This window comes from Antechinus flavipes, chromosome 4 (genome assembly GCF_016432865.1).
Source record: "Antechinus flavipes isolate AdamAnt ecotype Samford, QLD, Australia chromosome 4, AdamAnt_v2, whole genome shotgun sequence".
NCBI classification, from domain to species: Eukaryota; Metazoa; Chordata; class Mammalia; order Dasyuromorphia; family Dasyuridae; genus Antechinus; species Antechinus flavipes.
The window spans coordinates 26,126,624-26,143,005 of NC_067401.1; the positions used below are offsets into that span (position 1 = coordinate 26,126,624).

The 16,382-nt window shown below is 48.4% G+C and overlaps 1 protein-coding gene across 5 annotated transcripts in view; it reads right to left on the reverse strand.

Moving 5' to 3' along the window:
• Nucleotides 1-6,430: 6,430 nt before the first annotated feature.
• The window catches only part of SGSM2 (small G protein signaling modulator 2), a 68,847-nt gene continuing 58,895 nt past the window's right edge, over nucleotides 6,431-16,382 (reverse strand). For all 5 annotated transcript variants that reach the window (XM_051992143.1, XM_051992142.1, XM_051992145.1 and 2 more), the window contains 7 exons: nucleotides 13,352-13,741; nucleotides 12,899-13,023; nucleotides 12,137-12,219; nucleotides 11,706-11,815; nucleotides 9,806-9,902; nucleotides 7,756-7,923; nucleotides 6,431-7,248 (listed from right to left, as the gene is read on the reverse strand). In XM_051992143.1, the coding sequence (XP_051848103.1) occupies nucleotides 7,160-7,248; nucleotides 7,756-7,923; nucleotides 9,806-9,902; nucleotides 11,706-11,815; nucleotides 12,137-12,219; nucleotides 12,899-13,023; nucleotides 13,352-13,741 (1,062 nt within the window). In that variant the 3' untranslated portion in view covers nucleotides 6,431-7,159. The remainder of the gene's footprint in view (nucleotides 7,249-7,755; nucleotides 7,924-9,805; nucleotides 9,903-11,705; nucleotides 11,816-12,136; nucleotides 12,220-12,898; nucleotides 13,024-13,351; nucleotides 13,742-16,382) is intronic.

Here is a 16,382-nt window from a genome sequence, read left to right on the forward strand (position 1 = left end):
GTCGGGGGCTTGCAGACACCTCGTTTCTTTGGGGGGGGGGGAGAGGTTGGAGGGACCAGGAACCCAGAGCTAGAGGTGAGAGAAGCCCTTGTTCACTTTTCAGATCAAGGCCTATCGGGGCCCAACTCAGAATGAGGCTGGCCCCGTAGTTCTGCAGTGAGTACTGGATCTGGCACACAGAACTGCCTTGGAATCCCGGTGAGAACAAGACTATGGACCACTCACTGGCCCTTGGTTTCCTGTTGTGTAAAACAGATTGGCCCTGATGGTGGTTCAGTCGTATCTGATTCTCCGATCCCGTGTCGAGTTTTCTCGGCAGAAACACTAGAGCCGTTTCCTTCCCAGTAATTTTACATGTGAGGAAACTGAGGCAGATAGAGTTTTGAGACTTGCCCAGAGTCTACAAGTCTGGATTTGAACCCAGTAAGATGAGACTGGTGCTCTGTGCTATCTGGCTTTGAAGCCAGGATAATCGGCTTCAAATCTGCACCCCAGCACTTGGTCCCCCAGCCACAGCTGTCACTCTTCCACCTGTACTTTGCTGTAGAATTTTCCAAGAGTGCATTCGTGCCCACTATGTGCTGGAAAGAGTTTGGAGTGCTGACAAGCCGTGACACGGGTGGGGAGAGCCTGGGGTTTCCTGAGCAGCCTCCTACCTTGGGGTTGCAAGCATGGGAACCGCACCCAGGAAATCTCAGGGGCTGGGATCCTGAGGGAGGAAGCTCCGCCCACCAGTCACTGTAGTTTATCTCGCCCCAGGTCCTGCCGCGGTCCTAGCTGCCAAATCAAGTTAAGTGACCTGCCCAGGCTCACACAGTTAGCGTGTGGGAGGCAACTTGGGACCAGCTCTTCCTGACTTCAAGGAAACCCTAAACCAGTGCAGGGTACGACTGTATGATCTTTGAAACCCCCCTTTAAGCAGATTGGCAGGTATTCTCTCCCATAGAAGAGGAAACCCTAGGACCCAACAAGTAGGTGGACCTAGCTTAGCTGCAAGGGCCCGTGGCCATTCGGTAGTGAGCCTGGGACTAGAACGGAGGTGTTTGTATTCCTTGCTCAGTAGCACCTTAACGATATTTTTCATGGAACTGACCACCGTTGAACTTCCTCAATTGAGCAGAGACAGCTCTGGTTTGGGAGCTGCAAGTGAGGAAGACTGAGGTTGGCCCAGATATTTCTTTACCCGTGTAAATAACTAAAAGGTACTCGAGTTTCAGAGTAAGGAAAGGAAAACATGAAGATGGATTTGATGGGAGACTTGTCATAAAGACTGATTGCTTCCAAAGGGAGGTGAAAAAAGCGGCAATTCTTTAGCATTACAGGGAAAAGCTGTGCTTAGCTCAGCATCTGCCTTCAGCGGTGTAACTAGGGAAGATCTCAGAACTTTGCCCCAGAGTGGGAAATTCGGAGCACCCAAATAGCAGGAGGCCTCAACCCTGGACATGTGTCCCTCAAGGAAACTTGTGATATCTCAGGGCGGACTCCCCCGGGCTGCATCCCAGGTGAGTGAGTCGTTTCTCTCAAGCCTCCCAAGTACAAGTCTTCTCATTGGTCAGCAGGAGAGTCGGAGAAAGGATCCTGGGTGGTTTTCCGGAGGTCATCTTAGTTCTCTGATCCCAGGAAGGGGGAATAGGGATTTCTGCCTTGGGGGATCAGAGTGATACTGAGAGATCACCTCTCATCCCCACAGTCCTCCTATAAACCAGCTGACTCAGAAGGTTGGGGAAGGTTTGAACCTCAACCTTAGTGGTGGGGAAGATGTCAAGGGAAATGACTTGGACATCACAGGGGAGGGGCCATTCCGGTCTGCTTGTGTTCTCCTTTCTGTACTGACGGAAAGAAGGGCCATCCTGGGGCACTGACCGGACCTTCCCTCCTGTCCCATCCGTACTCCTTACCGCGACATCCCTCGCTATCCTTTTGAGAAACAAAAGGCAAAGCCTTAAGGTGAAACAATACCAACAGATTTGGTCCTCCATCTCACATCTGGACACCAAGGGGTATACCCATTTATGAGACGCTGGCTCCCCCTGTCGACAGTTTTTAGAATTACAAAGCCACTTCACAAGATCATGAGACTGGGACAAAAATACATTTAAAGAAGGCATCCCAAGTAGAGGTTTTCTTAGTAAAACTCTTCCTTTTTTGATCAGCTGACCTGGGGAAGAGAGCTAGAATGTAAGGATGGGATTTTAGTTCAGCTCTCTAATTACATAGATGAGGAAACTGAGCCCTGGAAGACTGCTGGGGATGTTCTGGGATATATTTCTCCCACTCCCATTTCTCAATAGTATTTTATCTTCCCAAATATATGTAGACAATTTTTAACATGTGTTTTTGTAAGACTGTTCCAGATTTTGCTCCTTCCCTCATCTTCCCCTTGCCCAATCTGATAATGGTTAAATGTGTGTGATCCTTTTCCAGATTTGTCATGTTGTGTAAGAAAAATCACACCAAAAGGAGAAAACCATGAGAAAGAAAAAGCAAACAAAAAAAGTGAAAATACCGTGCTTTAACCCTAATTCAGTCCCATAGTTCTCTCTCTGGATGTAGATGGCTCTTCTCATCATAAATCATTGGAACTGTCCTGAGCCACCAAGTCCATCACAATCAATCATCCCATAATCTTGCTGTTACTGGGTACAATGGTTTCCTGGTTCTACTCACTTTACCCAGCATCGGTTCATTTAAGGCTTTCCAGGTTAAAAACAGTTTTCTTCTTTCTCTTCATTGGTGGAGATAGACATCAAAGATTGTTGATGTCCTACTGAGGAATTGAAAAGGCCCAATTTTTAACCCAGGCCTGAGGCAGATTAGCAAAGGAAATAACAACCATAGGGGAAGTAAAGGTAAATTTCAGGTCTGGATGCTGGAGTCCAAACCAGGACTCCGTGGAGCTGTCGCAAGCAGGAATAGTCTTATACACTCTCAAATATTTACAGAGGTCATGGGGAATAGAGACTTTGGGGGACAGGGAGAGACTGGCCAACTGGAAAATAACTCAGCTGGATTCCAGCTGTCATTTTGGAGTTTACCTAATTATTTTTGTTAACCAAGATCCATGATTTCTACCTTGTTAAAGAACTGCAAGTGTTTGCCAGTACCCATAAAATTTCAGCGCTGGGAAAAGCCCTTGTCTACTTTCCTTGGTGCTGAGTATAGCTGTGATGTTAGGACCAAAAACCTCACTTTGGTCACCTTCTTTTCCCCGCCCCACCCCCAAAGCCCAGTTGTACTGAAAAACTTGAGTAGCAGAGGGAAGAAGCAACAGGGGCCATAACCATTGTGCACTTTTCTAGTGCACAATTTACTAATTTACTTTTCTAGTCAATTAGAAAGAGCCTTAGCTTTGGACTCAGAACAGCTGGATTCAAATCCTGCCTTGATCCCTTACTATGTATAAAATTTTGGGCAAATCGTCTCCTCTAGACCTGTTTCCTCATCTGTAAAATGAGTGGGTTGGGCAAGATGGTTTCTGAGATCCCTTATAGAGGCTTTTTTTGTGATCCCAATGTCTTCAGGACTTTTTTTTTTTCATTCTTTATTCTGTCCTTGTCTTTCTTACTTATTTGAGCCTGGCAATAAGTCATGAAGGAGATGTGATAATCCTCCATTACAAATTGCTCTCTTCCCTCTGCTCTCCCCTTAGCCACTCAGATACAATACCAAACATTTGGATTCTCTTTTAAAATTTAGGAAATTGGAACTAGAGGGGTTGGAAAAGTAGAGGGAGGGAACCCTCAGGGGCAAGTCGATGAATTTGGGGCTGTGGGCTTCCTTCCACAGCTGCTTTCTTACAGGACAGCACTAATTTCCAGTACTAGAGTTATAACTTCTCCAATCTTTTAAGCATTTATTTATTGCTGAGGCATTTGGGGTTCAGTGACTTGCCCAGAGTCACACAGCCAGGAAGTGTTAAGTGTCTGAGGTCAGATTTGAGTTCGAGTCCTGACTTCAGGGCTGGTGCTCTATCCAGTGTGCCACATAGCTGCCCCCAAGCATTTATTAAGCACTGATTTTGTAGGCAGCAGAGGGGCAAATCATTTACCCTTTCCATGCTCCAGGCAACTAAGAGTGTTAGTTGCAAAGCAGGTGCTAATCTGCGTTGGGAGAGGGAATTTCCACACCGGGAGTTGCTGAAATCCCAGTTATGGTCCAAAATTTAAAATGTACAAGGCATGGGAATAAGTGTCACTCTGATGCTTATGGACGGCTTATTCCAATTCGGGGGTTAAGGAGATGGAGGTGGATGGGGACATGGTTCACATGGGGATTGGTTCCCCTGCCAAGGCTGCAGACTGTGATGGGCCCCTTGTCCCCTCCGCCCTTTCCCAGTCCACCCCTCTCTCTGGTAACCAGGAGCTTTGAAGCAGGTGTCATGGAGTTAATTCCTTGGTGCAAAGCCCTTCCCTCCCCATCTGCTTCCCTGGGCTGTGGTCTCTGCTGGGATGAGGGAGGGCTCGCCTTCTGACAAATCCAGGTCCAGACTGGGATGGAGAGCTTATTTCTGGGGGCGTGAGGGCCAGTCGGAAAACTGCACTGAGAGGGGATGGCGGAATGACAGATCCAGAACGAATCCAAATCAGCAGCTCTGTCCCCTTTATCCAGGACGAGCTGATCCAAATAATATAGGATGGGGGGGAGGGGATCCCGACTGTGCCAGGTTGGGAAGGGGTAGTTTGACTCAGATTACCCCCACCCCAGCTGTACATGAATGGCAGCTTGGAGCCAGCTCCCCGGGAGATTTCTGGATTCCACGGCGCTGACTTGCCAGGATTCCAAAGCGGGGTTATGAATTACCCCAGATCACCCAATAAGCGAGCGGACAGGGCCTTTTATGCCAAGGACATGATTCTTTCCCGCGTTGCCTTGTTAGGTCTTGTGACCTGGAGTCACCCCCTGCACTCTACATCTTCCAAGCAAAGCTCGGGACCCTCCCTGGGGCTCCATCCTTTCCCACCCAGCCCTGCCGCAGGCCTGTGCCATCCCCGTGGATGGCTCGATGGCCCAGAACGCCAGATCCGCAGCCATCACCAAAGTCAGCGTTTATTGGTTTGGTTACAATGGACAGCACGAGAACATCCGAGCCGGGAAACAGAGGAAGCCCACCGAGCTTTCTGCTCCTGGCGCACGCTGGCGGCACTGAAGAGGGCACAGGGTGGCACCGAGGCGGGCACGGGGCGGCACATGCGGCCTCATGGGCGTACCCCAAACGGGCAGTGCACAGGCTGGGGCACAGGGGAGGGGCAGGCTGGGGGGCAGTCTCCCAAGAGAAGGGGGTCCCCCCATTGTTCTAGTAAATGACAGCAGGCCCGCAGAGGAGCTCAGAAGGCCCCAGTGGCAAATGCACCCTCACTGTGCCCTCCCCCCAACAGGGCCTGCGGGTGGGAGGGTGGGGGAGGAGGAGGCTGGGTCAGGAGAGCAGTAGGCATGCTAAGGAGAGGGAGGCCCTGGGGGTAGGCCCTTTCTCCAGAGGGGGGGAGCCCATGGGGGGGCAGGAGGAGCCCGGCACCCATCCTCTCGCCGGGGGCTAGAGATGTTGTATGAGGTGGGAGGGATCCCTAAGAGCCTGCTCATGGGTCTCTACATTCTAGAGTCGGCTGTGTTGGGGGCCAGGATCCTGGCCCCCCCCAAGCCTAGGGCAGTGTTGGCACTTGAGAACACCGAGGACTCCAGGGGCGCCCAGCGGTGGGCTCGGGCCTCAGGCAGAGGTTTGGGCTCCGCCAGGGAGCGGCCATCTCCCTCGTTCCCTCCTGTTTCCCCATCGGAGGGGCGATCCAGCCATGCCCCCGGAGCTTCTCTGCCCTCTCCCTGCCCCTCTGACCCCCAAAGCTCGGCCAGGCGGGGAGAGGGCAGGGAGCCCAAGGGGAGGATCCGGCATCCTGGTGCGACTCCTGGGGATATTCTGGAGCGGGCTCCAGGGGAGCAGGGAGGCACCTGTGGGACAGCGGCCTGGGCTGCTTCGGGAGCTCCGGGGGAGGGTCCCTGAGAGGGGCGGGCGGCCACCCGAGTGCCTTCTCCACGCAGGAGGCCTGACGCACAGAAACCTGGGTCACAAGCAGGCTGGGGCTCAAGCTGTTGCTCTTTAAAAAAGGGGGTTCGGACTAGGAGCCTTCAAGAAACAAACTCCTTCCAGCCTGGGAGGAGCCGTGTCTCACAGTTTCAGGACCACGGACAGCTGAACACACACAGGAGGGGCTCTGGGGCACCCGGGATTAGAAAGGCAGGCGGTAGTGCTGGAGGGCTCAGGGCCCTGGGGCAGCTCCAGGCTATTTCCCGCCCTCCCTCTCCTCCTCCCTCCCTCCCAAACATCCTGGAATTGGGCTCCTGGATCGCACTGAGGAGCTGGAACACCTGCCAAGGTAGCTCCAGAATTGCTCCCCAGAGCCCTGCTCCAGTCCCCCCCCCCCCCCCCCGACTGTGTAGCAGGACAGGAGTCTGGCCTCCCAAAAAGGGGTCCTGTGACCGCGTCGAGGCGGGCAACTGCCGGACCACCAGCCCCCCTCCCCCCCCCCCCAGCTTCTCTGAAGAGAAAGGTAAGAGAGCACATTAGGGAGGGCGCTGGCCCCTGCAGCCTCCTGAGCCATCCTCCAGTCTGGTCTGAAGATATCCTCCCTCCATCTGGGAGGGGCGTCTCAGGCCAGATTCTAGCCCTTGGAGAGCCGCGGGTGATACCCCTCAAGCTGGATCTCCCTAAGGGTCTTGCCTGGGGCCTCTGGCTATTCCTCGGGTGACCCTGAAAGAGGTTTCCTTGGGGCTGGGGTGGGGGGAGGGAGGTAGTTGTCCCAGAGAGCATCTGTCACAGGCCTGAGGCATCAAGGGTCCAGGGTGGGCTGCTCCCAGTTAAGACCCAGACAGAGCTCTCTAACTCCCAGTCATTCTTCCCTCTGACCCAGAGGTGGGCTCCATAGGCCAGCCCTGGCCCAACTCATGGAAAACCTGGAGTTCCCCCCTCTCTCAATCTCCAAATTACTCTTGGGGGGATGGCACTGCATGGAAGATGCCTCAGGAGCATGTTTGGGATTCAGGTTGGTGGGAGGGAGGGTGATGGCCGTCCCGACGGGGCCATCCCCTCCACTTGTCCCATCCTGGGGCTCGGGGAGCCTGGGCGGCCTCTTGCCCCCTCCTCTGCCTCCTCTCACAAATGCCGCTGCCAAGTTCACTTGTTCTCAATCAGCGTCTGTACTTTGTGGACCAGGTCCCTGGCAATCCTCAGGATCTCCTGGGCATCATGATGCTCCGCCCGCTCTGCAGGGAGTACAAACCCACAGGTGTTGGGGAAGGTGGGAAAGCAGCAGGAGACACGAAGCCAAGTTAGGGCCGCCCCAGCCCTATCTGGTCCTTCCTTGGGTCAGCCGGGCTGCTAGGGCCCCAGAAGGCTTAGGTATGATCTGTTCCATCTAGAAGAACAGGACGCTGAATCTGAACTCCCACAAAGCACCCCTGCTTGGGGCCAGAAGTGGGGGGAGTTGCTGGACTAGCCAAAGAAACCCTAGGTCTAGGATCATCAATTTAGAGCTAGGACCAGCTAGATCTGGGTCAAGAAACTCCACTCTCAAACCCCAGCTCTGCCACTCGGTGGGCCACTTAATTTCCATGGGCCTCATGGGTAAAATGAGAGGGCCCTTGCAACCTTAAGCCCTGTAATCCTTGGACACGGGAACCCCCAAGGACTTCAAGCCACTGCTGCCATCACCCACGGGCCACGCCAGTCACAAAGCCTGGGGGGCCTATAGTCCCCCTTCATGTCCATACCATTGAAAAACTTGATAATGTCTGTGAAGTCCATGTTGTTATCTCGGATGATCTCCCGATATCCTTCCACCAGGGCCAAAGCAATGAACAGGACAAAGTGCTCCGAAGAGATATGTCTGGCAGCCCAGATCACTTCCCACACAGCAAAGACATCCTCATAGAGCAGCTCTGTAGTGGGGGGAGATTGGGGGAGCAGGAAAGTGTGTTCCACATCCCTAAGCCTGAGAGGCAAGGGTCCTAGAGGACCCAAGAGCCAAGGGGGGAATTCTGTGTTGACATCCAAGGCCACAGCACATGAGCACCTGTGCTCTAGCAGGTCTGTTCAGCAAACAGGACTGGTTGGTACTTGAGCGGGCAGCCCTCAGTGTCCTGGAAGCTCAATGTCAAAGAAGCCAAAGTTATGGCCCAGTGGTTTTGGGTGAAGAGCACAGATTTGGGGAGAGAGCTCTTGGGCTTTAATGCTGGCTCTACCACTTCTCAATTTCCTCATCTGTTTAATGAGAGGATTGAGTGAGTATGAGGGGACACCCTATAATCCTGCTGCTGACAGAGGGGCTGAGGTTGCTGAGTCACTTGAGCTTGTGTTCTGAGCAGAAGAGTCAAAGTCAGTCTAGTGACTGTATTAAGTCGGACACCATGTTACTGAGCCCTGGGCCAAGGTTGGGGTAGGATTAGGGTGGAAGGAAACAAGTGAAGCAGTCCAGATTGGGAAATGGAGTAAGTATTTCCACACCCATTATCCCTGGAATCATGTTGTGAAGAACCACTGCACTTCCAGGCTGGATGGGAGAGGGCGACTCGGTCTCAAACAAAAAAAGGAATCAATGGGTAGATGGATAGGCTGACAAACAGATTGAGGGTAGCTGACCCATGTCCACTAACGTATTTCAAGCGGCAAATATCTAGTAACAAACTCTGACTGGGGAAATGGTAAAACAAGCCATGGCCAGGTATGTAACGAAATATTGGTCCGTAAGGAACAGTGAATATGAAGAATTGGGGAGAGCATGAGAAAACCTAAATGCGCTGATGCAAAGTGAAGTAGAAACAGGAAAACATCATAGCAGTGATGTAAGTGGAAAGCACAACTATCAAAACAGTCAAAACTGGAGAGATGTGAAAATAAAAGGACCAAGAAGAGAGAGAAGTACCTCCCACCTTTTGTGTGTGTATGTGCGTGCGTGTGTGTGTGTGTGAAGGTGGGAGCTTATGGATGTGGAACACTGTATAAAATATCAGATTTTGCTGATGACTTGTTTAGTTTTGCTGAACGGCTCTATTTTTGTTTAAAAATTCATTGTTACAAAGGTTGTCTATCTCAGATGGGAGAGGGGAAATACTGAAAAATGGAAAAGTGAGCAATTTAAAAACAAACGATACGCACAAAATTCTTTTTTTTTAAATGAGGGGGCAGAACTAAATGCTCTTTTTCCTTATAGCTTTAAACCCTAAAAATGCTATGATCTATAGATCTCTGCTTTCCAACAGTATAGTGTTATATAGTATAGACACTATACTACCTTCTTTGACTCAGCACAAATGTGATCTAGACTTAAGCTGAAATTTAGGAGTGAGCTTCTTGTATCTTTCATGAGAACAGTGAGTTTTTGGAAACATTTTGCACAACTTCACATGTGCCTTGTCAATGGGCAAGGAGGGAGGAAGGGAGTCTGGAACTCAAAGTTTTAAAGATAAATGTTAAACATTGCTTTAAGTGTTACTGGAAAAATAAAATTACAAATAAATGAGAATAGTGAGTTTCCTATTATCCAAAGTCTTTTCCAGACTCCATCTAACTCCACCCCTGATCAATCCACCATCCCCAGTAAGAGATTCCAAGAAAGAACAGCAACACGCTGCCTCTGTGTCTCTTGTCTTTCACCCATTTCTTTGTGTATCTGTCTTCCTCTTTTCCTCCCCCATCTCTGTGTCTCTATTTCTTTCTGTCTCTCTCCTCCGTCTCCTTTCTCTCTCTCCCTTTCCTCCTCTGGATCTTTCTCCTTCACTCTGCCTTTCTCCCACCACACCTCTCTCTTTCTCTCTCTCTCACCTCTCTTGAAATCTAGCAGGAACCATCTATAGCAGAAGTAGAAATGAGTGTAGTCTCCATTCTGGTGCATCAATTCAAAGAGCTCTGAGTCCAGGATCTGTAAGAGGAATAAGGGAAAAATAAAAGCATGAGAGAAGGAAAAAGAAGGGAGAGATCTGAAGGAAGATATGGATGGAAGGAGAAATAGATGGAAGAAAGAGGAATGGAGGAGAGGTGGATGAAAGGAAAATAGATAGAAGGAGAGAGAAATGGAGAAGGGAGAAAAAGGAGAAAGGGAGAAGAAAGTGACCACAAGCTGTTGTTCAGAATGCACACACTTGGAGATGTGCATCCAAAGCCATTCAGATACTCCTTCCTGTATGTCCAACCTTGCTGTCTGCCTGGGTTGTTTCTCTATATTTAAGTGGCATTCTCTTTAGTATATCTGTGTCTCTACACTTCTCATTGCCTTCTTTGTCCCTCCCTGTTTTGTCTCTCACTGGGCAGGTGTTTGCAAATACAATACCACCCTTCTGTTATATTTCATTTCTTAACTGCTGCTCTCTAACATACAAACACCACTCCTAGGTGAGGGAATGAAATGCAGATCCCTCCAACATTAAAGAGAATTATAGAAACAACAAATCAGGATTTTGGAATCAGAAATGACCTCAGCAGCCTTCTAATCCAACAATCCAGACCAGAAAAGAATCCTCACAAGTGACTATAGGTGCTCAATGATGGCCAGGAGAAGGATCCCACAGCTTCTGGAGACAGTCCAACCCACGTTGGGAAGCCCAAGGTTTTCCAGATCTCAAGCCTAGAGTGGCCCCTGTGCAACTTTGGTCCACCTCCTGGATCTGGATCCAGGAGGTGGATCTGCCTTCTGGGGCCAAACAGGACAAAGCTAAGCCTTCTCCCACCCAACAACTACTTTTCAAATACTTAAAGACAATCTTCATCTCCATCTGTCTGTCTCGGTCTCTCTCACTCCATCCTTCCCCTCCTCCCTACTTGGAGCCTTTCCTTCTCCAATCACTTCAACCCCTCTTTAGATGATATGGACCTCAACCGTATGATGGAAGTAATAACACTCATCTCCCAGGACTGTGAGGATTTTAATATTTGTAAAGCACTCAACAGTGCCTGGCACAAAGTAGGTGCTTAATAAATGCCTGTGTGACCCTGGGCAAGTCATATAAACTTTATCAGCCTTAATTTCCTGCAAAATGGAGATAATGATCACCTACTTCTGATATGGTAAAGCATTTTGTAAACCTTAGAACTCTATTTGTTAGTGATTACAAGAACTACTACTACTACTTACCCCCCCCCCGCACCACCACCACCACTACTACTACTAATTAAAAATGAGAGCAAATCATGACTATAAGCTTTTTTTAAAAAAAAAATATTTGTACAATGATTTTTACTGTTTCTGTATCTCCAGTTTGTTACACACAGAAAGTATTTGATACACGATTGTTGAATGAGAGGCTTGTTACATCTCAAGAGTCTAGCAAACATTTATTAACTACCTACAGCACGCAAAGTAATTTACAAGGAACTGGGACATCTCTAACATTTATGAGAAAGAGAGAGAGAGAGAGAGAGAGAGAGAGAGAGAGAGAGAGAGAGAGAGAGAGAGAGAGAGAGAGCATATTATCCTGTAGCGGTGACCAATGAGAACTCAGTTGGGAAGTCTGGAGCCCTGGGTTCTGATCGCAGACTAGTCCCTTCCCCTGTCTGGATTTTAATTTCCTTCCATTAACACAAGAAGGTTGCTCTCTAGAACTAGCTCTAGAACAGATAATCTCTATGGCCCCTCAAAGCTCTGTCACTCTTTAGACTGGTGATTTATGGCTAGAGCCCCCTCTAAACAAGGACTCCGGGCAGCTGGGGGGGGGGGGCAGGCGCCTACCTGGATGAGTGAACGCATGTTGGCAAAGTGTGTGTCCATGGCCCCACCGTTGGGGAAGTTTTGGCTCATCCTCTTCATGAGTTGGCTGAAGCAGCTATAAGCCAGTTGATCTGATGGGAAAGGGAATGGTGGGGCCTCCAGTAAGGGGAGGACATTACCGCCTTGGCCATCTCCCAGTGGTGTCCTGGGGCCTCGGAACCCTAAGCATCACCTCCCCCCACCTGGGAGGCTGGGGCACTTCCAAGGATGAGATACCCAAAGAGTGAACCCCAGATGTGGGAACCAATTTCGCTTCTCCTCTGGCTTCCGGCCGATAAGATTAAAGCACCCCAATCCCGCCCCATGCCCTGCCCACCCTACCATGGCCCTGAATATCAAGCCCCAGGCACCACCCTCCCTCTCACTTCTCCTGGCCTCCCAGGAGCCCTCACCATTGTCGAGGATGACCATGAGGGGTGCCAGCAGGTCACACATGCCCTGCACATATCCCACATCCAGATGCTCCCATACATAGCTGTGAGGCCCAGGAAAGCAGAATTAGTCAATGAGACTGATCCCCAGTTGCAGGCTCACTGTTTCCCAATCAGCTCAATAAATAAGCATTTATTAAGTATCTACTGCATACCAAGAATTGTGCAGGGAATTATTTTTTTTTGGTGGAAAAGGATGAGGAGGAGGAGAAAGAGGAAGAAATAAGCACCTTTTCTATCTCTATTCTGTGTCCTAAGGTTCTATTTCTAGTGAGGAGAGGGAGACTCTGGCTGATCTAGGTCAGCTGTGACTCCTGAAATGCGTGCAATGGGGGGAAGTTGGGGTGAAGATCCTGGGCACTTTGGGGTTGGGAACCGCCAGCAGGGGGCCTCTGGAAGCTGATCAGAGAAGGATTGACACTCCCCCCAGTCTATCCACTGCACCATCTAGCTGCCCCTCCTCATTTGTTAAATGAGGTGATTAGACTAGATGATATCAGATCACCTCCAGCTCTGCCATCTAATACTCTTGTGACCCAGGATAAATCATTCACTATTCCTAGGTCTCAGTTTTCTTATCTGTAAAATGAGGGGGTGAGAGGCTGACCTCCCCCACAATCTCTCACACGCCCAGGTTCCTCTGCAGACGCCCCCAGCCCGTGGCCCCAGCGCTCCCCTTCCCCACCACACTGGCTCCCTCTGAGCCCCCTTAACCGCCGGCACCTGCACATGATGTTGCGGAGCTTCTCCAAGTTGGTGGGTGTGAAGTACCAGTAGTTTCGGTCACACCGTTGCACGTCCTTGTCGATCCGGTGAAGGTTCAAGGCCACTGTGTCCAGTAACTCTATCTGAGGAAGGACCCAGAATCCCTCAGTCCTGTATCCCAAGGCTTTCCGCCTGGACTCTCAGTCAAGTTCTCCTCTATTCCTGGTCCCACCTCCCCAACAAGGTCCTGGACAAGGCCAGGGATGGTAGGGGAGATTTAACTCATGCCCTGGCTCGGGGCAGAGATCAGCGCCCTTCTGCCAGGATTGTGGACTTGCTCACACAGTGGCAGGGGAGCTGGTTATGGGAGGGGGGCGGTCTCAGTACTGCTCCTCTGGTCAGGGGGGAGGGTGTCTGGGCCATGGACTCAAGGACCAGGGTGGGGATGGCCGGGAAGGGCACGGCCCTTACAGTGTAGGCAGCAGCACAGACGGCAGCCAGCTCCTCCCCTGCCCCCAGCTCACTGGACTGTGGGGCATCTTCCTGGCCAGGGTCTGGGGGCTCATAGAGAGAGGCGTGGGGCCCAGAAGCAGACCGATCCAGATCCTCCTCCTCTGCTTGGTCTTCCTCCTCGAATCCCACACTCTGCCCATCATCGATGCTGGACTGGACTCCAGAAGCCACTGAATAGTTTCGGGAAGACGGCAGCCCCGAGTCTGGAGAGTCAAATTCTACAGACTGCTGCTGCTCCACGATCACGGTGCCCGGCGTTCCCGCCGACGGCCCCGGATCAGCTCCGGCATCTTCAGGGCACTTTGGTCCCATCTCAGGGGGATCCATCTCATCCACGGAAATGAACACCTAGCATGGAAGGAAGGGAGTGATGGCGGCCGTGTTCTATGTGGGCTACAACGCCCCAACAGCCCAGCCAGTCTGAGCTCCTCGTTTAATCGATGAGGAAACTGAGGTTAAGCGGTTTGCTAACAGCGATATTTTAACAAGGATCCACTATGAAAGGCTTAGCTATTCTGATTGACACAATTCTGAAGGAATCATGATGAAAAATGCTCCCATCTCCCGAGAGAGAACTGATGAACATTAAGTGTAAATCGAGGTACATTTTTAAAGTACTTTATTTTTCTTGCTTTTTGGCAATCTAGTTAATATGCAATTTTTTATGATTTCCCATGTATTATTGATATCATATTGCTTGTTTTCTCAATGGGTTAGGGAAGGAATGAAGGGAGAAAGAGAATGTGGAATTCAAAATTTAAAGAAAAAAATGTTATAACAACACCACTGCTAAGTCTATATCACAAAAACTTTTTTTTTTTTTTTTTTTTTTTTTTTGCTGAGGCAATTGGGGTTAAGTGACTTGCCCAGGGTCACACAGCTATGAAGTGTTAAGGGTCAGAGATCACATTTGAACTCAGGTCCTCCTGACTTCAGGGCTGGTGCTCTATCCACTGCGCCACCTAGCTACCCCACAAAAACATTTTTTTAAAAGGGAAAAGAACTTATTTGTACAAAAATATTTGTAGCAGTTCTTTTTTGTGGTGGCTAAGAAATCAAAGGGACGCCCTCAACTGAGGGATGGCTAAACAAGCTGTGGAATATGATTGTAATGCAGTGTTACTGTGCTAAGAGAAGTGACAAGTAGGATGATTTCAGAACAACCTGTGAAGACTTACATGAATTGATGCAAAGTGAACCAAAAGAACATTGTACACAGTAACAAGAATATCATAAAGAATCTCGAATGACTTTGCTATTCTCAGGAATAAAATGATCCCAGACAATCCCAAAGGACTCATGGTGAAGAATTCTATTCACCTCCAGAGAAAGAGGTAATATTGCTTGAAAAGAGACTGAAGCATAATTCTTTCTTCTTTTTCTTTCTTTTTCTTTCTTTCTTTCTTTCTTTCTTTCTTTTCTTTCTTTCTTTCTTTCTTTCTTTTCTTTCTTTCTTTCTCTTTCTTTCTTTTCTTTCTTTTCTTTTCTTTCTTTCTTTCTTTCTTTCTTTCTTCCTTTCTCTCTCTCTCTCTCTCTCTTTCTTTCTCTCTTTCATTCTTTTCTTTTTGTCCCCCACTTCTTGTACAAAAAGTCTAAAATAAAAGTGTAATTTTACATAATTTATATCAGATTGCTAACTATCTCAAGGAGCGAGGAGGGAAGGCAGGGAAGGAATTTGGAACTCACAACTTAAAAAAAACCCAAATGTTAAAAAAAAAATTGTTTTAATATGTAATTGGGGAAAAATAAAAAATAAAATACTCAGTTCTCAAGAATGATTGTGTGCCAACCTCAATGACCTTTTTATCTTTCTTTTATATATCATCTTCCTCCATTAGATTGTAAACTTTTATGTGAATAAAGTCAATTAGATAGGCTTAAATAAAATCACTTTTGATGTTTTTGAGCACAACTAAGTTTTCAGAGTTCAGAATAAAAAGCACATGAGCTTTTTAAGAAGCAGGTCTGGAAGGACCAGAAAGGCTGCTGAAGTAGTCACTAAAGATATCTATTTGTACAGAGAGAAATGGTTAATCTATAACAGTTGTTCTAGAGAAAGGAAGGGGAGGAGGAATAAATGAGAGAAAGGGTGGTTCTAGGGAATAATTTCTTTCTTTCTTTTCTTTTCTTTCCTTTTTTTTGGCTGAGGCAATTGGGGTTAAGTGACTTGCCTAGGTCACACAGCTAGGAACTGTTAAATGTCTGAGGTCACATTTGAACTCAGGTCCTTCTGATTTCGAAGCTGGTGCTCTATCCACTGTGCCACCCAGCTGCCCTTGGAATAATTGATTTCTATGTCATCCAGTTAGAATATGCCAGAGTATCAGAGTATGTCAGTGTTAGAGCTGGAAGGAACATGCACTATTTAGTCTTGAGGCCCAGGAAGGTGACTCCTTATCTAAAGAGTCAACCAGGATTTCAAACTAGATTGTGACTCCAGATTATTATACCAGATTAAATCCTGCTTATGATCTAAAACTCGTTTCTAGATTTCCTTTCCATTGTACCACTGCCTCCCACTTTGTGTATGTGTGTTTGAACTGAGAGACAATCAGATGTAGAATCAGAGAAGAGGGCTATATAAACATGGGTAAAACTTCATCTATAAATCAGAGATTCAATAGAAATTCAATGCATTTATTAAGTACCTACTATATGTTGAGAACTGGGCTAAACACTTTACAAATATTTTCTAATTTGTTCCTCATAACAAGCCTGAGAAGGAGGCACTATTATTTTACAGCTGAGAAAACTGAGCCATTTCGTAATTAAGGGACATGCTCAGGGTCACAAAAATAAAGTATCTGATAAAGTATTCAGATAAAATATCTGAAGTCGGAGTTGAATTTAAACCTCCCTGATTGCAGATCTGATAATTTATTTATTGTCTCTTTTAACTGTCTCTAACTGCTAGGGGAGGAAGGAGATGAATTAATTTTCATAAAGAGCCTTGTTCACAAAGAGCTTACCTTCATAGAATATACGGCAT